We start from the raw sequence: 23,908 nt of genomic DNA, 5'->3' as shown, positions 1-23,908 counted from the left end.
CCTGAACATGTTTAGGAAATATTATATTATTAGTTTTTTTTTTAACATTCATAGATTTGTATGCAGCCTTTTTAAAATTTTGATCTGCAGACCCCATGTGACTGTAACTGATTTATCTTATGACCAAATGCTTTAAAGATAAAAAAAGAATAGCTAGTAACCTGTTTAATAGTGTGTGATTTCATTTTTTTGTTCATGATCATGAATTGTGTTACTGTTTAAGAGATATGGAAATTTAACGAGAATCTTCCATATTAAGGTTTATGTTCATATGTGCAAAATTTAGACAATTACCCTAAAAAGACTTTATTAATGACACTAAGGGCGAAATTACAAGTGGAGCGTTAATTTATTGTGAGCCCATAAACGGCTTTACGGCTGCACAATAAATAACCAGTCATTAAAAGTGGTTGGTTATTTCTAACGCAAGCTCAAGATAGCAATTTGCGCTCCGAAAATTAATTTTTCCAAAAAGAGCCCAATAGGCCCCAAATTAAAGTACAGTTTAGTTTTTTTATTAAAAATAAAAAGTAGCATTTCTATTTAAAAAAAATGGTACAAAGCAGTTTTTAGGGATTAAATTGAGTGGGTGTGGGGTGTCAGAAAAAAAATGCCACTGAAAAGTATAGGGAACTGTGTGTTCCCTGTAAATATGTATATTTATGCTTATATACATATATATTTGTGTTAATATGTGTATATACTCATATAAACATATAAATATATATGTATATATTCATATATATTTAATATTTGCTGCCCATCGCTGCACTACTTATCCCCTTTGCTGCGCTAGGTTCCCTTCCATGTCTCATTGCATGAGAACGAGGTTCCATTGTAGCCTATGGAAGTCTATAGAAGCCTATGGATAATGTTATCAAAATTACATCAGTAATGCTAATACTACCATACCAGCTTCATCAATGTATTAACAAGATATAAAACACTTTGATCTTTTAATATAAATTGTCTAATTTACTTTTGTTATTTATTTTTGCCCCCTTTCTTGTCATTAAAATCTGAAAATTATTAGCTTTTCAGTTGCTACAATAACTGGAAGCTACTACTCCAGATCTAATGGCCCATATTACAAGTGAAGTGCTAATGATAGCGCAGGGTGAGATATGAATCTCGCTGGACCACAAATTAGTGCTCAAATCTATCTATCTATCTATCTATCTATCTATCTATCTATCTATCTACACATCCACACACAGATACATGGATAGATAGATAGATAGATGATAGATATACATATTGCTATAAATTTTTAAATAAAAAATGTATTTGAAGTATTCCTAATGCACATTCGGTTTTAGCGTAGTAGGACTAGTGCAACTTCGGCTTAGTGCTCTAGCAAAAAAAGAAAAGGCTTTTTTAAGCCGTTCTATGGAAATCTATGGGGAAAGAGAGTTAGTGAAGTTGTGATATCTAACCTCCAGATATTATTTGTAATGCCTCTATTTTATTTGTAGGATCTGAAATTATTTTTACTTACAGTTTTTGTGAATTATGTTGATGGAGATGGATGAGTTCCCATACTTATTTGTAGCATTGCAGATATATAAACCATAATCACTTTCTGAAAGACTTGTTACAATTAGTTTCATTCCCTCTGAAACTGTCTTATTAGGTTTGAGCCATTTAAATGAGGCAGATGGAGAACTTTCAACTCTGCATTCCAGGGACAAAGTGGACCCTTGAACAACTTCTTGAGTGGAATTGTCTTGTAAAGAGTTATCTAGAAAGATAAGCAATTTGTTATATAGCTACAATGTAATATAATGAATATATTAACTACACAACCCCTAGTATTAGTCTTTGCCCTCCAGTCCAGGCTGATATGTAGCTGGTCAATTCATGATGGTTTAACAGCCAGGGAGAGCTCCCTGACATGTTTTGGGTTAGCTTGTCATTTCATCAGAGTGTTCTGGGGCCCAAAAACTAATAGTATAGACATCATCCAATATTCTGAAAGAGGCTATAGTTGTTTTGTTTGTGTGTTTGAAACCATTATGCTAAAGCTGAAAAGTTAGAATTTACACTATTCAATAACTATTTAGCAGTCATAGTCATTTATTGATACCTGTATCAGATAATGAGCATGCAAGCTTTACTTATGTGCTTAGCCAGTCCTGCTGACGGCTTCTAGCTAATAGGTACTATTTTAACTTTATTTAATTTGAAGCTGCTGTCCATTTTCTCCTCTAATGCCTTGAAGATGTTCCCCATAGGAATGTCAATAAAAAAATATTTGGAAACAAATGAATTTTAAACAGCCACCTTAACCCTTTACCGCCGTTATGACGTTCCATGCCTTCCTAACCACGCTGGGCTTTAGCGCTGTAAGGATGGCATTGATAACCATAGCTGTTTGGCTGTACTGAAGTCATAATAACTTCCTAATTATTTTTTATAATGAACCCTTTGTCTGGAACAATTTTGTATATGTGCACTTATCTAGTAAAAACTAATTTGAAATATTATTCTCAGATTAATCCATTTTTTTTTTTGTACATTAAAAGGCTGTAACACTAACTACTATGCTTTGCTATCTCTTTCTCTCTCTTTGAATATTCTATTTCAAATAATACTGGTTTGTCATCCAGTAATGTAGAGATTTGACTGCAACATGTGACAGTCTGTATCTTATTAAGGGCCTGATGGTCTAAACCTTGCGAGCACAGAGAGAACCCTTGCAAGATGAACAGTTCTCAAGCTACAATTTGCCTTTCTAAAAATCTTTGAGGGACCTTTCAATGCTGAGAAGACTTCTTCGATAATCTTCTTATACATAACTATGATTAAGTCAACTCTACATAATTATATTTAAGAGGCACTAACATAAAGTGATGTATTCCAAGTATTGGAGTAAGAGAACTATTTGAACTAAAAATAGTAAAACTCATATTCTAAAGATCTGAATATGTACATACACAAAAAAGAGGACACTTCATATGCAAATCAGTATGTCATTAAAGCTGATGTCAGTATGTTATTAAAGGCCTGATGAAACTGCTTATATAGCTGAGATACGCATTGCATGTTAGAGGATACATATGTACTGTTTTACCCCCCCCCCCTTTTATGCCCTTTTTATGGTTTTATTAAACTTTCATTTTAAACTAACTCTATATTAAGTGCTTTTTTCTAAATACTACCGTGATTCCCGGATCGCTACCACAATGCAGGAGGACCGTCAGCCGGAGTTCAGTGAGCTGGAGCACTGCGAGTCTTCTCTATTAGTAGAATAGGGTGCTACTACACTGTGTGAGTACCCTGTGCTATTTTTTTTTATCTCAGCTTTAATGACATTCTGATTTGCACATGAAGTGCCTCCTTTTTTGTCTATGTACATATTCAGATACTTCAAGACCTTTTATGGGATTAGGAAGAGGGCAGCTGTGGCATTGTGCTATCCTTATACATGGGACTGTCTTTATCTACTATCATGCATCTTTATTTGTATTTATCTACATTGAACACTATTGTAAGGACATTCACAAACTTTATTTACAGTATAAGAGCTAAGTTGGTATATCTATATTTGTGACTTTTATTTCACTTGTATTATTGTCCTGGATGTATTGATACTAGCACTCTATATGGGTTTCCTCTGATTCCATGGTGTTTGCTTTTTATATTCTAAAGACTGTGTTAATAACTATACTTTTTTTACCAAGTTTATAGTTAAAAACTATTACTTAGAACTGTTCAATTGTATTAAAGTTTACAATTATGAAATAAAACTGGAAACAATAAAGCCATACATGAACAGTACCATTTGAATCATATATCGCTGGTCTTCTTGGGGGATCTAAAACATATAAAACAATAAAAAACAAATTAAAATAATCTTCAATTATTCTATAAATCTCCTATAACATAATACATTAATGAGACATGAAATCTTATTTTTTTTTTCAGAATTCAGATAAAGCTCACACTTTTAGACATCTTTCCAATTTACTAATTTTATCAAACTAGCTTCATACTCTTATTATCCTTTGTTGAAGGAGCAGCAATGCACTAATGGGAGATAGCTGAGCACATATGGAAAGCTAATGAAAATAGGCATTTAAACTATATGGCTAAAAGTATGTGGGCTCCTGACCATCACACCTATATGAACTTATTGGATATCCCATTCCAAAACCATGGTATTAATATAGAGTCCGCCCCCCCTCTTCTAGGGTGGCTTTCCACAAGATTTTGGAATATGTTTATTTGAATTTGTGCCAATTTAGCCATAGGATAATTTGTGAGGTCAAGCACTGATGTTGGACAAGATGATTTGGCTCACAATAGACTTTCCAATTAATTCCAAAGTCATTCAGTGGGGGCACTGTGCATGCTACTCAATTGCCTCCACACTAAGTTCATCAGAACAAGTCTTCATGCACAGGGCACAGTCATGCTGCAATATTAAAGGGCCTTCCCCAAACTGGCACCACACAGTTCAAAGTACTGAATTGTCTAAAATGTCTTTATATCCAATAGTATAAAGATGACCTTTCAAAGGAACTAAGGGTCCTAGTCCAAACCTTGAAAAACAACTGCAGACTATTATCCATCCTCAACAAAACTTAACGGTATCCACTATATCTAGTGTAAAGTTTGATAGCAGTCTCCTTGTCATCCACCACCACACCCAGATTCTTCCATCAGACTGCCGGAAAGTGAAGCTGGATTCATCACTACAAAGAAAACATTTACACTGCTCTGGTGACCAGTGGCTGACCACTCCAGCCGACACTTGGAATGCAAATATTGATGTAACCCTTGTGTACAGCTGCTTGGCCATGGAACCACATTTAATGTAGCTCCCAATACACAGTTGTACTGATATTGTTTCTAGAGGCAGTTGGGGCCTCTGTAGTGAGTGATGCATAAAATGTATTAATTAAATAAAGGCAATTTGTATACTCTACATGCTTTAGCAATTAATGGTCAGCTCTGTGAGTCTACCACTTCATGACTGGGCTGCTTTTAGCTAGACACTTTCACTTAATAATAATACTAACACTTACAGTTGACCAGACCAGAGGGTAGAAATTACATAAACTGATTGTGACAAAGGTGGCATCCTCTTCAGTATGACCCAGTACTGCTGATATTTGTATACTGAGATTTCATGGGTATGTGCTGGATTTTATAAACCTGCTAGCAATGGGTGTGGCTGAAAAACCTGAACTCAATAATTATTAGGGATGTCCACATATTCTTTGCCATACAGTGTATGTTCAGCCACCAATAAGCAACTAGCATCTTATGAAACTATCTAGGTATGCATTTCAACAGAGGATACCAAGAAAACAAAGCAAATTAGATAACAGCAGTTAATTAGAAAATGATTTAAAATTGCATGCTCTATATGAATTATCAGAGTGTAATTGTGACATTACTGCCCCTTTAAATAAGGAGAGATTTATCTTTTAATAATAGCTTATGATTTCATTGATAGTTTAAAGGGGCAGTAATGTCGGATAGAACATGCAATTTTAAACAGCTTTCAAATGTACTTCTGTTATCAAATTTGCTTCATTCTCTTGGTATCTTTATTGAAAAGTACCTAGTAACTAGGTATGCTCATAACAGCTCAAGAGTATGCATGTGGCTTTATTGCTCTATTTGCAACATTATTTGTAGCTTTCTTTTATATTGTTCTTTACATTTTCATGTTCCTTAGCTACAGGTGAAAAAGTTCACCTCTAGCTTTATATTTACATTTAGCGAGCTGAAGAGTGTCGCTAACCTGCTTCTCTTTTTCACAGACCCTCTGTCTTGCTAATAGGGGTTTTAGCGTGGCCGGGGCTCCGTGAACGGCCTGCACTAAAGGAAAGGACCTTCTCCATTAGTGCTGGTCCTGGGAGCGGTCGTGCTAAGCCTCCTATCAGCGCACAGAGGGTCTGTGAAGAAGAGAAGCAGGTTAGCGCAGCTCTCCGCACGCTAAAGTTAAATATTTTAACTATTTAAAGGAAATGAATGAATACTGATGAATTTGTCACTATTCATTCATTTTCTTTAAATTGTGTGCTGCATTTGCTCGGTTATTTGTTTTGTTAAAACAAGACAAATATTTGTGATTTGTTAACAACTGTGCATTCATAAGGAAACAAAAGCAAATGTCTAATGGGCGGGTTTAAAGGCACAGTTTGTATTTTTTCCCATTTTTTCCTTTTATGATTATTTGATTGTTTATTTACCTATGTATACATGTCAAATCAAATTATCTTGTATCTAAGCCTCTGCAAACTGCCCCTTTATTTCAGTTCTTTGACAGACTTGCAGTTTAGCCAATCAGTGCCTGCTCCCAGATAACTTCACGTGCATGAGCACAGTGTTATCTATATGAAAAACATGAACTAACACCCTCTAGTGGTGAAAAACTGTTAAAATGCATTCTGAAAAGAGGTGGCCTTCAAGGTCTAAGAAATTAGCATATGAACCTCCTAGGTTGAGCTTTCAACTAAGATTACCAAGAGAACAAAGCAAAATTGGTGATAAAAGTAAAGTGGAAAATTGTTTAAAATTACATGCCCTATCTGAATCATGAAAGTTTATTCTGGACTAGACTGTCCCTTTAATGTCCTGGCTTATTTTTCTGTGAATAACCTTTGCTAAAGGTGAAATCTTATTTCTGTTAGCCTTTAAGTGTGACCTTTTGCCCCAAATATATTTATATGAGGTAAAAATATGATCTCACAAGCACCTCTTTGTTAAGAGAAAACAACACCTCCCTTGGAATCTTTTTCCAATTCTGCAATAAACTTCTTGAAAAAACTGTAGCCAAAACTCTGTCAATATTTACACTGAGGATATATATTTAAATACTAGCACAATAATGATGTGTTCTAATTAACCTCTTAAGGACATATGACGGAATTTTTCAGTCATAAAACAATTGAACAAACAGAAAGCTGTGTCCTTAAAGGGTTAATATATGTCCTTTTATGCATGATAATACCATGTTGGTTTTTGCAGCTGCTTAATGGCACAGCACATTGCCTCTTAATTTTTATCTACAAAAACTTTAATATCCTTTTCCATCCTCATTGTACCATTTAAACAGTAGGTAGTTTGCTTATTTTATTTTTACATGAAGTATTTGTGTTATACCTCAACTGCCAAGTTTAAGTCCATTTCCCCAGTTCTCAGTACACAAATTCATTTTCAGAGCAAGTATATCCTGCTCTTACATAATCCAGTATCTTCAGAAACAATGCAAACTTAGTACTTTTGTCCCTCATCTAGGTAATTAACATAATTCAATTAGACAACATCAACTGAATTAGGTGCCTCTGTATAAGCAAGAACAAAGTAGCTATACCAAGCAATCAATTGTTCAGATGCTGCATATATTTACCAAATACAATTCATCTTATGTTTTGCATATAGCAATTTAATTTTGATGTTAGGTTTTATATCCCTCCTCTAGGTAGGTGCTAAGGATTAGGTGCAGGCAAATGCTAAAATGAGCTTTTCTGTCTCTTAGGAATCATAGGTTAAAGTTCTCACTAAGGGCAAGATTATATATGCGGCATCGCGACGCCAGTTTTTAGTTGGGTATTGCTATCACATAAATGGTGCTGCATATAAATGCGGCGCGTATATTTCACCACATCGCAATAAACTTAATTAACCTATTAACTCCTAAACCGCCAACACCACACAACGCAAATAACTAATTTAATTACTAAGTCCTCTAACCTAACACCCCCCTAAATTAACCTCAATTACATAAAATTAAAAAATACTGTTACAATTAAAATAAAAAACCTAACATTACTTTAAAAATAAAAAACTACGATTAAATTAATCTAAAATTACAAAAAATTAAAAAGTCTAACATTACATAAAATAAAACAAAGTATCAAAAATAAAAGAAATTAAACCTAATCTAATACCCCTATGAAAATAAAAATGCTTCCCTAAATAAAAACACCCCATAATCTAAACTAGCATTTAAAAGGGCCTTTTGTAGCGCATTGCCCTAAGTTAAACTGCTCTTTTACATTTAAAAAATACTAAGTCCCCCTAACATTAAAAAGGGCCATGCCCATACAATTCCCCTTTAGGGGCAATGGGTACTTTAGGTTTTATTAGTGTTAGGTTTTTTTATTTTGGAGGGTTTGGTGGGTGGGGGTTTTACTGTCAGGCGGGAAGTAATATTTTTATTACTGTTTAACTTAGGGCAATGACCTACAAAAGGCCCTTTTAAATGCTATTGGTAGTGTAGTTTAGATTACGGGGTGTTTTTATTTGGGGGGGGGGTTATTTTCATAGGGCTATTAGATTAGGTTTATTTTTTTATGTTTGATACTTTCGTTTATTTTATGTAATGTTAGACTTTTTTTATTTTTTGTAATTTTAGATTAATTTAATCATAGTTTTTTTGCTTTTAAAGTACTGTTTTTTATTTTAATTGTAACTTTTTCATTTTATGTAATTGGGGTTAGTAATTAAATTAGTTATTTGCATTGTGGGGGGTTGGCCGTTTAGGATTTAATAGGTTAACTAGGTTTATTGCGATGTGGGGGGTTGGCGGTTTAGGGGTTAATAGTGTAATTGGGTTTATTGCCTTGTGGGGGAATGGCAGATTAGGGGTTAATAGGTATATTGTGATGTGGGGGTTGGCGGATTAGGGGTTAATATTTTCATTATTAGTTGCGATGTGGGGGGATTGCGGATACAGGGGTTTTGACAAGTCGGGTTTATTTTTGGGAGGCGTGTTAGACTTTTACAGGATATTTAACATTTTTTAGGTTTTTTTTTATGCACCGGCAGATTCTAAACTGCCGTAAGTCACTGGCGACTCCAGAAATGTGTATTTACGCACATTTCTGGACATTGCTAGTTTATTCAACTTACGGCAGTTTATGAACTTTCAGCGGGGTTTATGCAATTCCCCGATGTGCAGGGTGAAATTAAGGGTAACGTGGGTTTCAGCAGTTACATATGTAATCTCGCCCTAAGACTATCTCTGGTGCTGCCACAATGAACATGAAGTAATAGATATAAAGTTAATTTGAAAGCATATTTTAAAGAACTTGTACTTAAAATTGTAATCTAGCTGTGTACAGAATACATAGAAAGAGAATTTTAACATTTTTAGGTGTTATGACACAGCTGCTTAACGATTTCAATAATTATTTGATACTTACAATCCACGGTAATGTGAGCATCTGCTCTATTGTTTCCATGGGTGTTGTTTGATGAACATGTGTATGTTGGATTAGCACTGGATGAAACGTTTTGTATAAGAAGCGATAGGCTATTTCCAGATTTAGTGCTATTAAGTACTTTACTGTTGGCCATCCATGTAATGTCGCCTGCTGGGTTACTGTTAACAATACATTGCAGAAACACTGATCGACCTTCCAGAACTGCAACACTTGTGTTTTTACCTAGATAAATAAGTATGTTCAGTAGCTTGTAGGTAAATAAGAAATAATTACATATGCATATAAGAAAAGTAGATTTAAATGCAAAAATATTTTATTAATCAATAATCAAATTCACAATCACATTATCAGTAAATGTAGAGTTATGTTCCTTCATGAAGTGCAAAAAAAATGCAAAGATATAAAGACAAACATTATAATAAAAAAAAATAGTAAAAATAATTTAAGTAGTTTTCAGTTCATCCCTTTTTTGTTCAAAATATTGTTTCTGAATATACAATAAAATGTAAAAAGATACTATACAGAATAAAAAGGTAACTACAATGAACAACAAAGTATAGTGATTTTTATATTTAAAAAAAAAATTAATAATATTCAGAATTATGCAAAGACCTTGAAAATAACAGCCTTACCGCCTAATAAATAAATAAATATATATATATATATATATATATATATATATATATATATATATATATATATATATATATATATATATATATATATATGTGTGTGTGTGTATAGAGATATATTTTACCAAAAAAATTATATCAGATTTATGTAGAAATATTTATTTAAAGGGACATTAAACCTCAAAAATGTCTTTCATGATTCAGACAGAGAATACATTTTTAAACAACATTCTAATTAACTTCTATTATCTATTTTTACTTCATTCTTTAGATATCCTTTGTTAAGGAAATAGAAATGCACATGGGTGAGCCAATCACATGAGGCGTCTATGTGCAGTCACCAATCAGCAGCTACTGAGCCTATCTAGATATGCTTTTCAGGAAAGAATAGCAAGAGAATGAAGCAAAATACATAATAGAAGTAAATTAGAAAGTTGTTTAAAATGGTATTCTCTATCTAAATCATGAGAGAGAAAATTTGGGTTTAATGTCCCTAAAAGTATAACTAGAACATATTCTGCCATGTAAAGAACATTGGAATGTGAAATATTAATATTTTATGTCGGGTTATCGCACTTGAGAAAACGTGATTGGGTTTGCTATACACGTTGAATGCCAGGAGAAGCTGGTAGACTTTTATGGACATCAGGATACACAAATATACTTGCTGGGCACCTAGACTAACACATATTCCTTAAGGATGTTGTGTTACATTGGTAAACTCAAATGGACACATACACAATCAAAATAGGTATCCTTTGCTGGATATGAAGGTGCACAAATATTCTTACTCGGAAACTAGCATGTACAGGTGCACTTTCTAAACACCAGGATATATATACATGTTTGCTGGGCCTAGATATGCTCAAATAAGACATAATACATGGCTACAAGGTACTAGATTAAAGGAAAAAATATATATACAGGGGCTAAATAGAACAGCCAGTCATCAAAACAATACTCAGCTGTTTACTACAAATATTGTAAGGGAGCTACAATAAGCCAGAAATGCACACCTCCTAAATCTAAATGAGAAAGCTTTCACAGCCAGGATGCCCATGAGCATGGTGTGGCAGCAGCTGCCACCATGACACCCTTTAGATTTCACCTCTTTGTTAAAAGTGTGAGGATCAGCAGTCCTGATTGATCAATACTAAAGCTGAACCATATGAAGGCAAGAATAGGAAAATAACCTCTACCCAGTGTCTGGGGGAGCAATTGATGTAACACCTTTCTACCAAATACTGTATGCATTGACAAAACACATTGTGCTGGTACAATCTAGAGAAAGTATGCAAGAAAAGCCCAATGGCCACCCTGCATAACTTTACCACTAAGGTTTGTATAACTCAAAAACCTACAATTGCCTGAATAAAATGAACTCAAAGGAGTACACTTTCAGGATCACAGAGCAAATACATCTGGCTAAACAAATGTTTGGAAGCTTTCCTGTATTAGACTTAACCTTTTGGTTTTCTTAGTGGCTTTCAAATATTTTTGATCGCTTGGAAAACACCAATCCTATGTAGAAGAGCCTCAGATTAATCCCTGTATTTGACAGAACAAAGGAACCACAATATCTAATTTTTCATAAGGCAGAGTTTTTAGAAATTCATGGAAAATTAGATAATAAAGAAATAAAAACATAGCCCACATAAACCCATATAGCTTTGGTCCTAAGGTGGCCAAAACTTTGTAATATACTTTAGCTGTTACAGACTGAAAGGCCTTCCGAAAAACACGCTCTTTGGTAAAACTTTACCCTTGAAAATAAAGGATTCAGTAACCAAGCTGTCAGTGAAAGTACATTTAAATAAAAATAAAGGAATGGGTCTTGAGACTGAATATTGTTAATCAGGTCAAGAAGACAATAATGATGACGTCTCTAAAAAAATAGATCTAAAAATCAAGTTCTCATGTGACAGATTCCATTCATCCCATTTGAACTTTTTAAATTACAAAACTTTTAAATTACAAAACTGGTTTAGGAAACACAAGGCTGAACCTCCAGGGAGCTCATCTGCTATAAATACACACAGATTCCTGATTAATGACATAATACCTCACTATCCTGCATTTTTGTCACGTTTACATTATAAATATTTACAGAAACCCCAATTTCCATGAAAATATCATTCCCAGTAACCTGTCTCTGTATTTCAAATGACCTGGGATGTTGATTTCAGAAATCCCACTGAAATTGATTTTTAATCCTGTGTCAGGCCCCTTCTAAAAAATTTAATTTGTTTTGTTGTCACAAAATGACTAGCTAAACAAATGCACTAACTAATTTAAAGAAAGTCTTTTAGCGCAAGCTCTGGGATCTACTGCACTAAGCTGCCTATTAGCACGGCCTGGAGGAGTCTGTGAAGAAGGTACAGATTAGCACGGCTTGCTCAGCACGCTATAGGTATGAAACATACACACAATCAAAAAAGCAGCAGAGCGCGGAGTGACGTCACAAAAGAGGCAGAGACTTGTTCCTTAACGGACCGAATACATCATTCAGTAGACACTGTGAAATCACGGTCTTTTGTTTGCAGTGGTCTTTGCCTTGTGACTTGTTTTTAAATAAAGTGTTATATTCTTTTATCCACTTCTGATTCATTCCGTGTGAAGTTTTAACCCAGCTGGGATATCAATCTTTGCCATTGTCTCCTATTAGGAATTTTCCAGTGCTTTAATATCTAGAGCTTGATTTTGAAGTCTAGAGAATGTGAGTACCCCACTTTTCAATACTTTAATAACCACAGGACTATATGTGTTTTTCCTTTTTTTCCCCTGAGGTTCACCTGCTGCTTATAATCATCGTGATTATCTACCCTGGGACATTTATCCTTTTTTGTGCACTATCACATTTGTTTGTTTTGTTTTATTTATTTGATTGTGATTTGAGCAAGTTTATATATTTTTTTGTTTTTCATAAATATATATATACTAGTCCTAAAGCCCGTGTACACGGGCCAATTTTTTAGGTACCGCGGTTCCAACCCTTGCTCCCTCTCTCTCCCCCCTCTCTTTTGAGTTCTCTCTCTCCCCCTTATTTTTTACTCTCCCCCCTCTTTTGCTCTCTCTCTCTCTCCCCTTTTTTGCTCTCTCTCTCCCCTCTTGTGCTCTCTCTCCCCCCTCTTTTGCTCTCTCTCTCCCACCTCTTTTGCTCTCTCTCCCCTCTTTTGCTCGCTCTCTCTCTTCCCCCCCTCATCTGCTCTCTCCCCCCTCTTGCTCTCTCTCGCCCTCTTTTGCTCTCTCTCTCCCCTATTTTGCTCTCTCTCTCCCCCTTCTTTTGCTCTCTCTCTCCCCCCTCTTTTGCTCTCTCTCTCCCCCCTCTTTTGCGCTCTCTCCCCCCTCTCTTTTGCTCTCTCTCCCCCTCTCTTTTGCTCTCTCTCCCCCCTCTCTTTTGCTCTCTCTCTCCCCCCTCTTTTGCGCTCTCTCTCTCCCCCCTCTCTTTTGCTCTCTCTCCCCCCTCTCTTTTGCTCTCTCTTCCCCTCTCTTTTGCTCTCTCTCTCCCCCTCTCTTTTGCTCTCTCTTCCCCTCTTTTGCACTCTCTCTTCCCCTCTTTTGCGCTCTCTTCCCCTCTTTTGCGCTCTCTCCCCCTTCTCTTTTGCGCTCTCTCCCCCTTCTCTTTTGCACTCTCTCTCCCCCTCTTTTGTGCACTCTCTCTCCCCCTCTCTTTTAAACTCTCTCTCCCCCCCCCTCTCTTTTGAGCTCTCTCTCCCCCCCTCTCTTTTGAGCTCTCTCTCCCCCCTCTCTTTTGAGCTCTATCTCTCCCCCTCTCTTTTGAGCTCTCTCTCACTCTCTCTCCCCCCACTATTTTGCGCTCTCTCCCCCCTCTTTTTTGCGCTCTCTCCCCCTCTTTTTTGCGCTCTCTCCCCCTCTCTTTTGTGCTTTCTCCCCCTTGCGCTCTCTCCCCCTCTTTTTTGCGCTCTCTCCCCTTCTCTTTGGTGCTCTCTCCCCTCTCTTTTGCGCTCTCTCTCTCCCTCTTTTGCACTCTGTCTCCCCCTTCTCTTTTGCGCTCTCTCCCCCTCTTTTGCGATCTCTTTTAAACTCTCCCCCCTCTCTTTTGCGCTATCTCTCCCCCTCATTTTTGCGCTCTCTCTCCCCCCTCTCTTTTGAGCTCTCTCTCTCCCCCTCTTTTGTGCGCTCTCTCTCCCCCTCTCTTGCGCTCTCTCCCCCTCTCTTGTGCTCTCTCCCCCTCTCTTTTGCACTCTCTCTCCCTCTTTTGTGCTCTCTCTCCCCCCCTCTCTTTTGAGCTCTCTCTCTCCCCCCTCTCTTTTGAGCTCTCTCTCCCCCCTCTCTCTCCCCCTCTTTCTCTCCCACTCTCTTGCGCTCTATCTCCCTCTTTTGCTCTTCCCCCCTCTTCTGCTCCCTTTCTTTCTATCCTTCCTTCCTCTGTTTTGGTCTCTCCCGCCGGCCAGGCCCCTCCCGTGCTCTCTCGTGAGGCCATGCCCCCTCCTCACGCCCGCCGACCACGCCCCCTCATCATGCCTGCTACGCCCGCCGGCCACGCCCCCATCACGGCACGCCCGACGCCGGTCACGCCCCCACCAGGCAGCTTCCGCAGTGCGCACTACTCTGCAGCTGAAGGCCAGGTGTGTTTGTCCGCGCGCAGTCTCTACTGCGCATGACTGCTTCAGACGAACACACTTGGCCTTTTATAATATAGGATATATATCATAGTGAGCGTAATGATTACAAGCAATGTGGACTCAAGCTCCTGTTCGTATTGCAATTAACTTGTAATACCAGTGCACATTATCGTGCACCGGTATTACAAAGTGGAGCACTAATATCGCTTGCATGCAAGCGATATTTAGCACTCCACTTGTAATCTGGCCTAAGAATGCAAGAGCCAACTATATAAGCTCCTGGTGAAGAGTGGATAACCTACCCCTCTTATTTTAACGATTCTCATGATTTTGAATAGTATGTGCACACATTTCAATTGGATTGGACAATACAATTGATTTTAATAGCACTGTAGAATGTCTCTTGATTGGTCACTTTTATACTTGTTCTGAACAAAAACAAAACAAAACATTGGCTCTGCTTTTCCTCGCTTTTTAAAAATTACCTAAATGAATTTTCTTGTTTAAATGCCTTGCATTATTGTCTGCTGTTTACAGTATAAGGCTTTCTTTATACAAAATATCTGTCTTTAAAAAAAAATTCTGATATTGCATCAAAAACGCTGGGATATTCCAAATTGTAGACAGAAATAAACAGAAAGGACTTGCTTCCTGGACATATGGAAATTAGATTCAAATACATAAAGGGTTAAATGATTCCTCTGAATGTATAGAGTATTTCAAGATCATCATTTCTTAATAGTTAACTCCCTGATTGCAGATATTATTTTCATCAAAACAATTCTCAAATAAATCTAAACAAATATATTAGTAGGGAATAAATCTGATTTTTGAGGACAATGTGGAGAACAATAGATATTTTAATCTATTTATAAATTATAATATTCCCCTGACATCTAGCCACAAACTGTTAACATTATTGTTGTGAATTATGTTGCATCTTATAATGTTCCAGCTTTTATTGCACTAGTAAATTTTGTTTTATCTTATGAGAAATCATTTTTTTAATACTGCTAGGTAATTATAGGATAGAAATGTTATTCTGTTTAAATCAACCCAGATTGTAAGTGAATCACATACAGATTAGCGCTATGGTGCATTGACATCACTCAAGTGCAATCTGTAGAGCAGATATCCTCAAATTTGGCCCTCCAGAGGTTTTGGAACTACATTTCCCATGATGCTCAGCCAGCATATCAGCTGGCTGAGCATCATGGGAAATGTAGTTCCAAAACCTCTGGAGGGCCAAGTTTGAGGATGTCTGCTGTAGAACTTCTATTTTTGCCAAAGTAAATTTCTTATTGCTGAAATGGCAGTCTAGGCTGCACTAACATTTATATTCTGGATAGTGAGGGTACACAAAATTCCTCACATTGTAGACTTCAATGGTAGTACAAAGAAAAGGTCATATCAGATATTGCAAAGCCAATGGTTAGCTAAGGTGAGGATGGGCAATTAGTGGAATTCTTCTGCAGTTCTGTACTATATTATTAAAAATAATGGTTTACTTCAGGTCTTGATTGCACTCAAGAACAATATTTACCCCACCACTTGTAAAATGAGTGCAATTGTGCACCCTGCACTATCCATTAAAAGTACAAGGTGCGCTACAAAAGGTTTTGGCTTCCTTTTAAGATGTTTTGGTTAAAATATTAAGCCATCTTCTTGTATTACCAAATTGTGCATTATTCTTAGAGAGAAACCAAGCACATGATAATGTACCCAGCTCTATAGACTGTTCTCTGCTTATAATCCAGACCAATTAAGAATTGTATTGTAAAACATCATTAAAGGGACAGTCTAGTCAAAATTAAACTTTTATGATTCAGATAGGGCACTGGTTTTTAAATCTGTCCTCAGGCCACCCTAACAGGCCACATTTTGAGGACTGCTTGATATTATACAAACCAAGTACAATGTTTCACATCTAGATACATGATTCTCAGAGGTATTATTCACACACCTATACTAAATATTAATATCTAGAGATTTTAAGCAGGCAGAATCTATTACACTGAACAGTTGTGCTAAAGTTAACTGTGCAAGCAAGGACTTTTTAATTACAGATAGAGTATTAGCTAGATAGCTTTAATCTCATAATCTGACATTCCACATATTAACAGGTCCTCTTGTTAGTGTTATTTCTGAATTTATTAATAGCCGGCAACAAAAGATAATGCTTGTATCTGACTGCTTGATATTATACAAATCAGGAGGTATTATTCACACATCTATGCTATATATTGATATCTAGAGAGTTTAAGTGTTTTTAAACCTGTATGATTGAATAGTTAAACCAATAAAGATAAAGTATGAATGGTTAAAAATTGTTCCTGTATTATTCAGTGAGAATTTTTCCTATATAATTGTAGGGGTAAAGCACTTTTTTTTGTTAAAGACTTTGTAACTCATTTTTCTATGAGTCTCCATAGTGCTATATTGCCCCCGTAACAGGTGCTTGTACTACTTTACCTACTACCTTGTTACCACATTTTGAGGATATCTGACCTGGAGCACAGGTGAACTAATCAGCTGATTAGTAACCATGGTTATTTTACCTGATCTCACCCAAGGTAATCCTGAAAACCTGGACTGTTGGGGAGGCCTGAGGACAGGTTTGAAAACCAGTGAGATAGGGCATGCACTTTTAAATAACTGTCAAATTTACTTGTATAATCAAAATGAGCCAATGAATCTTAACTTTACCATGACATGATATGAAATAAATACTATTACCTTCTATTTGAATATTCACCAGGGGAGGATCTGCAACACACAATCACATATACAATTAATACAAATGTTACCTCAATATCATAACAATCACTTTAATTTTTTAGGTAAGAGAAAATAATTTATAATTGTGTCATCTGTTCATAAATGTAACATATTTAGTTACCAATGGAATAAGAGTATACATTTAAATGTTTTGGCTAATGCTACTATGTAAATACAATAATAATAATAATAATAATAATAATAATAATAAATGAACAAATAAAAAAAAGATAAGCAAAAAGTCTCATAGTACAGAATTTATATTTTTAAAAACATTTGTTTGTAGATAACTGCTTAGAAATTATGTCACAATATGTGAAATCCTGAGTGTAAAAATTACATTTAGAAGTTTGTTTTATTTCAAAGAAAATAATGAGGTTATAACTTGTTGAGTCTATTATAACTGAAGCATGAAACTGGTTCTATGCATTTTCTTCAAAATATTCAATAATTTCTAGGCCACATCGACATGCCAGGTTACTAAACTTTATTTATGGTGACCATTTAGAAATGTAAAATTTTCCATTAGTAGAAAGCAGAGGGCCCCATGCGCTATTGTAGGCAGACAAGGTTCCACCACCGGTATTTTCTATTGCACAAGTATTTGCTTGTGCAGTGCGGATCCCTGCTTTCGGATGATTGGATAATCATCAAAAAAAAGTGAGTTCAGAAAAAAAGGGAGTTCAAAGTGATTTATCTTTACAACCTCAGAGGTGGCAGGGAAGTTACAAGGCAGCAGTTGCATGACCTCTGAAAATTTGGATTTCATGTCCCTTTAAGATGCTATTACTATTGTGTTATAGTGGTTACCATAGAAAGTAATGGCTGTTCCTATTTGGAGGCTGCAACAGCACTTGAGCCGTCTAATTTTATGCAGCAGGAGCTTTGTGGCTGGCGACTTATATATATATATATATATTTAATTCTATATATTGTTTATGGCTTACTTGGTATTTTTTGTTTTCTATATTTATTTATTTATGCTTTGTTTTTTCTGAACCTAGATGCATGGACTCATATAGTTTGTTTTGCTGTAGACTTAGTGGCTAGAAGCCCTAATAGAATACATATTGAGTAATCCATATAGCTCCTGCTGTTAGTTACGGTGTTAGGATAAAGTAAAAATTATTTCCCCGTTTTTGGTATTTAAGACTAGCAGGATGTCTGAGACCCTTATCATGACAGATTGTTTTGCTAGCAGATATCTATTCCTACAGCCATTCTGTATAATGCACTTTTTATGTTTCCAATTTTTTAACTAGGATTCCGCCGGGTGGCGTCCTGGTTGCTATGGCAACCGGTGACGTAGGGCTCTACGCGCGGCAGCTTACTTCCGGTACGCCGCCGGCGGGATCACACTTGGGAGCGGGTTTGTTTGTGTATATAAGGTGAGTAAATGTATATACCTGTAACTGTTGTCTGAGGACGGGGGCAACCCCGAAACGTCACATATTAAAAAGATTTTTTGCTGTATAAGACCCGGTGAGTGCTTTTCTTGTTGGATGCCTATATTGTTATTTTAAAGCACCCCGGGCAGGCTAAATAAAGGACTGTGTTACCGTGAGTGCTGCTACCTCTTGGGATATTGTATTATTATTGTATTAGCACCCGGCTGATATTGAGATACAGACTGTGACTCCTGAGGATTTTCATATTTTCTTTGTTTTTATGGACACTGTGCATTGACCAATAATTGAAGATTTTTTGTTACATTATGGCTGAGGGGATTGAAACAACACAGGAATTGAATCTGGGGGAAGAAATAAAAGGTGCAGAAGAATTCTTTTTTACTGAAGAAGATGCATCTCGCATACGTTTTGCAGCAATACCCCAGAGGGCCATCATAGAACAAACAAAAAATGTTTATGAGAAACTGGCCAAAATGAAGAAAAAAGATATTGACTATGCATTACATGGAGCATACTTATCTGAGTATCACCGTAAGAAATTCATTCCTAGGGGCTTCCGCATCAGGAATGTCCCAACGATAGGCAGGAACAATCCTGATTTTTGCATTAAATGGTGTAATATACTCAATAAGTGCTCCCTAGACCTGATATTACTCGTAATACAGGAGGTTTCCAGGCTTCTGGAAGTAAGCAAGATAGAAATATCCAAATATGAGGACCAATATCTGCCGGTATTGGAAGCTGAGAGGGAACAAAATTGGCTTGGCAAATTAAAAGAGGATGTAAAAAAGTATGAGGACGAGCTGATTACATTCAAAAATCGCAAACTAGAAGACGTGACTAACGACTATAAAAATAAGAGTGTCTATAGATGGCAATTGGGTCCCGAAGAAAGAGCACAATATCGCACAAATAGACAATGGCGCCACAGATACAATAGAAGAAGACCTATGGACACAGTGGACAGCTCAGGCAATAGCACTGACTCTGATGGCAATACGACGACCGGTACCACTACACAGATGCATAATGACTACAGAAGTGGTATGACAACTAGATCAAAAAACGGGGAAGGACGAGGAACCACACAAGGCGGGGGGGGTTCAAGTCTACCACCCAGACCCCCCAGGAGAGGCCGGCCAAGGAGGACCTAGTTGTCAATCTAAGTAATCATGTACTAACCGAGAATGAGAGAAGGGTTTTAAATAAGGGCTTGTCATTTATACCAACTGTCAAGTGTGATGACTTTGGACTATTTATAGATATCCAGAAGTTCTCAAGGAATTTGAGACTGAAAGAATACTTCAAGGATTATCAAGAACAACCGAAAAAGATATTCAAAGAGAAAAGTAAATTTGACCCTACAAGCTATAACCCTTCTATAAGAACCTTTTCCAGGATGGTACAACAGGATACTCTAAGGCCACATCAAAGAAGGAGTCAGTATAGACACAATCTGACCAAAGACGAAAGAAGCGCCCTCATTGACCTACAAAACAACACTTCCATAATTCTAAGGGAAGCGGACAAAGGGGGTGCCATTGTCGTTCAAAACTATATTGATTACAGGGCTGAAATTATGCGACAATTGATGGATAAAGATACCTACACAAAACTCAGAGGTGATCCCACAAGTATATATAAGAGAAAACTTGACAACATGCTTCAACACTTGCATGAGACTAGCTATATAGATGGTGACTCTCTGGGCTTTATGACAGTACAACATCCAAGAGTACCTGTAATCTATACTCTACCAAAGATCCACAAGGATATGAAAACCCCCCCAGGGAGACCTATAGTCTCGGCTATAGGCTCACTGCTTCAGCCAATTGCTATCTATTTGGACAATATACTCCAACCATTGGTTAGGAGTATGGATTCTTTCCTCCTGGACTCAAGTGCAATGATAAGAATACTCAGCACCATTACTGATATACAAGGGGATACCTTGCTGGTCACTATGGACGTGACCAGCTTGTATACAATAATACCTCACAATGAGGGGATAGCGGCAGTATGTAGACAATTGGCCAAATACCCATATGTGGGTCCACCTGTTGATGCAATCCAGGAACTCTTATCAGCATGCTTGGAGATGAATTACTTTCGTTTCGAGAAAGAATTTTACCTGCAAATTGCGGGGACCGCCATGGGGTCAAATGTGGCACCCACATATGCCAACCTGTTCATGGCAGAATTCGAAACGAAAGGAACAACATTATTCCAGGATGACAGAATTTCCCATTATAAAAGATATATAGATGACCTCTTCCTGATATGGCATGGTACAGAGGAAGATTTATTATTATGGTTTACAAGTGTCAATGCAGCACATCCAAATATTAAATTCAAACTGACGTACAACAACTCGAGTGTGGATTTTTTGGACCTGAGAATTTTCAAGAAAGAAGGTCGACTGTGCACGACACTATACACAAAAGAAACAGACCGTAATTCTTTACTACATGCCCATAGCTGCCACCCTCCAGCCCTCAAACGTGCTCTTCCTCTATCGCAATTCAAGAGAACAGCAAGGAAGAATACCATAGCTGATCTTCGGGAACAACAAATGCATACTATGGAATCACGTTTCATCCAGAGGGGGTACAATAAACAAGATCTAATAATACAGAAGATGGATACATTGAAGCTACAACAGGAGGATCTACTGATTTACAAGGAAACATCTTTGGAAGATAATAGAATGACGTTCTCCACAACATTTGATGTTGACAAACCAGCCATAGCTGAGAGTATACGCAAACACTGGTCTCTTATATCTTCATACCCGGATCTACCGTTTGAGGGGACAGCACCACCTAGAATGGGATATCGGAGAGCGAGGTCTTTAAGAGACCAACTTGTCAAGACAGATCCCAGGGGGAGTTATATGAAAGAGACCTGGTTGCAATCTAAACCTGGCTGTTACCGCTGTTTAAGATGTACAACATGCAATGGATTAACAACTGGTAAAGTGTTCAGACATCCCTACAAAAATAGGACTTACAGCATCAGACATCGGGTCACATGTACAACCAAATACATAGTGTATTTGTTACACTGTGTATGCGGTTTGTTCTATGTGGGAAAAACTGTGGACGACCTTCGTACAAGAATGGCCAACCACAGATCAGCAATAAGAGCAGCTATTGATCGTGGTGACTCTGACCAACCAGTGGCCAGGCATTTTGCCCTATTGAAACATTCAGTTGCTGATCTAAAATATATTATCATTGATCATGTGCCCCCTCTTACTAGAGGGGGTGACAGGGGTAGAATACTACTACAGCGTGAATCCAAATGGATTTACAATCTGGGCACCATGACCCCCAGGGGCCTGAATGTCAACTTAGATTGGCATTGCTTTTTGTAGGATACCTCTTTCTGATACCCTCTTGTTACATGTCTCTTGGTTCTTCTCCTTTTTTTCTTTTTTCTTCTTTTTATGTTTGCTTTTTTAGGTTTGCTTTTATATCTTTATATATTTCTTATTATTTTATTTGTTTTCGTTTTTTGTTTTTGTTTTATTTATTATTTTTTTCACTTTCTTTGGTTTGTCTCTTTATTTAATTCTATATATTGTTTATGGCTTACTTGGTATTTTTTGTTTTCTATATTTATTTATGCTTTGTTTTTTCTGAACCTAGATGCATGGACTCATATAGTTTGTTTTGCTGTAGACTTAGTGGCTAGAAGCCCTAATAGAATACATATTGAGTAATCCATATAGCTCCTGCTGTTAGTTACGGTGTTAGGATAAAGTAAAAATTATTTCCCCGTTTTTGGTATTTAAGACTAGCAGGATGTCTGAGACCCTTATCATGACAGATTGTTTTGCTAGCAGATATCTATTCCTACAGCCATTCTGTATAATGCACTTTTTATGTTTCCAATTTTTTAACTAGGATTCCGCCGGGTGGCGTCCTGGTTGCTATGGCAACCGGTGACGTAGGGCTCTACGCGCGGCAGCTTACTTCCGGTACGCCGCCGGCGGGATCACACTTGGGAGCGGGTTTGTTTGTGTATATAAGGTGAGTAAATGTATATACCTGTAACTGTTGTCTGAGGACGGGGGCAACCCCGAAACGTCACATATTAAAAAGATTTTTTGCTGTATAAGACCCGGTGAGTGCTTTTCTTGTTGGATGCCTATATATATATATATATATATCAAATAAGTCAGGAGAATGGGGCTGTGAATTACCAATACATTACCAAACCTCTAGTGAAGAGCTGATAAAAATGCACTGATAGCCCTCCGTTGTCTACAAATATGTGTTGTAGATATACTGTGGTCAGTATTAGTAGAAGTGCATATAGGTTTTAGACTTATGTTTGAAAAGAAATTAAAAAAAAAAAGAAAAATGTTTGTTTTAACTGGGTGTTTTTATAGGATTTATGTTAATACCTGCTAAAAAGTTAAAGGGACAGTAAAGATAAAATTAAACATGCACAAGTTTTTATCAGCTTTCCAATGTACTTCTATTATCAAATTAGTTTTATTCTCTTTGAATCCTTTATTGAAGAGAAGACATAGGAGCAGCAATGTACTACTGGGAGATAGTTAAAAATATTGGGGGGCAGATTACTAATGGCATGTTAACAGTTGCACACGAGCGTTAACGTGTTTATCGCAGCCGTTTATGAGCATCAGAAGTAGCACGCATATTACAAGCTAAATGTAAATGTGTTCGCTCGAGCGCAGTTTAATGTAACGCCCGTCAGGCTAGCTCAACCTCAGAGCTCTGGTTAACTGTTATGTTTGAATGAAAAGTTGCACAAAAAAACCCATCAAAAATACATTAAAAAGTTCAGTTACGCTCATAATAACACTGTCTGATATAAATTATATTAAAATAAATTGCAATAAAAAGTTATAAGGTCTCAAAGGTGTATATTTATACATATATATATATATATATATATATATGTATCTCAAAATACTGTGTGTGACTGTTTATGTATATACTGTGTGTGTGTATATATATATATATATATATATATATATAATATAATATAGGTTTAGATATTTATTGTTCCAATGTCCCATCAGATATATGTAGAAATATGTATCTATAAATAGTCATAAATAGAGCTCCACTTGTTGTCTAGCCCTGGGTGAACCAATGATAAGAGGCCTATATATGCAGACATTAATTATTAGCTAGATTTTAGTAAACCACTGCTGCTTCTGAGCCTACCTAGGTATGTTGTTCAACAAAGGTTACCAAGAGAATGAAACAAATTAGATAATAGAAGTAAATTGGAAAGTTGTTTAGAAATTATGAAAGTTTATTTTGACTTTACTGTCCCTT

General features: G+C 36.6%; 1 protein-coding gene across 1 annotated transcript in view; it reads right to left on the bottom strand.

Moving 5' to 3' along the window:
* LOC128639079 (sialic acid-binding Ig-like lectin 14) overlaps nucleotides 1–23,908 on the bottom strand; it is a 298,418-nt gene that overhangs the window by 20,276 nt on the left and 254,234 nt on the right. The window contains exons 5-8 of the mRNA XM_053691230.1: nucleotides 17,140–17,169; nucleotides 9,165–9,407; nucleotides 3,782–3,817; nucleotides 1,499–1,741 (exon numbers count right to left, since the gene is read on the bottom strand). Coding sequence (XP_053547205.1) covers nucleotides 1,499–1,741; nucleotides 3,782–3,817; nucleotides 9,165–9,407; nucleotides 17,140–17,169 — 552 coding nt within the window. The remainder of the gene's footprint in view (nucleotides 1–1,498; nucleotides 1,742–3,781; nucleotides 3,818–9,164; nucleotides 9,408–17,139; nucleotides 17,170–23,908) is intronic.

This window comes from Bombina bombina, chromosome 8 (assembly GCF_027579735.1).
Source record: "Bombina bombina isolate aBomBom1 chromosome 8, aBomBom1.pri, whole genome shotgun sequence".
In the NCBI taxonomy this organism is placed as follows: Eukaryota; Metazoa; Chordata; class Amphibia; order Anura; family Bombinatoridae; genus Bombina; species Bombina bombina.
Note: the sequence above shows the minus strand (reverse complement) of the source record. Positions and strands in the feature narration are given on the sequence as shown.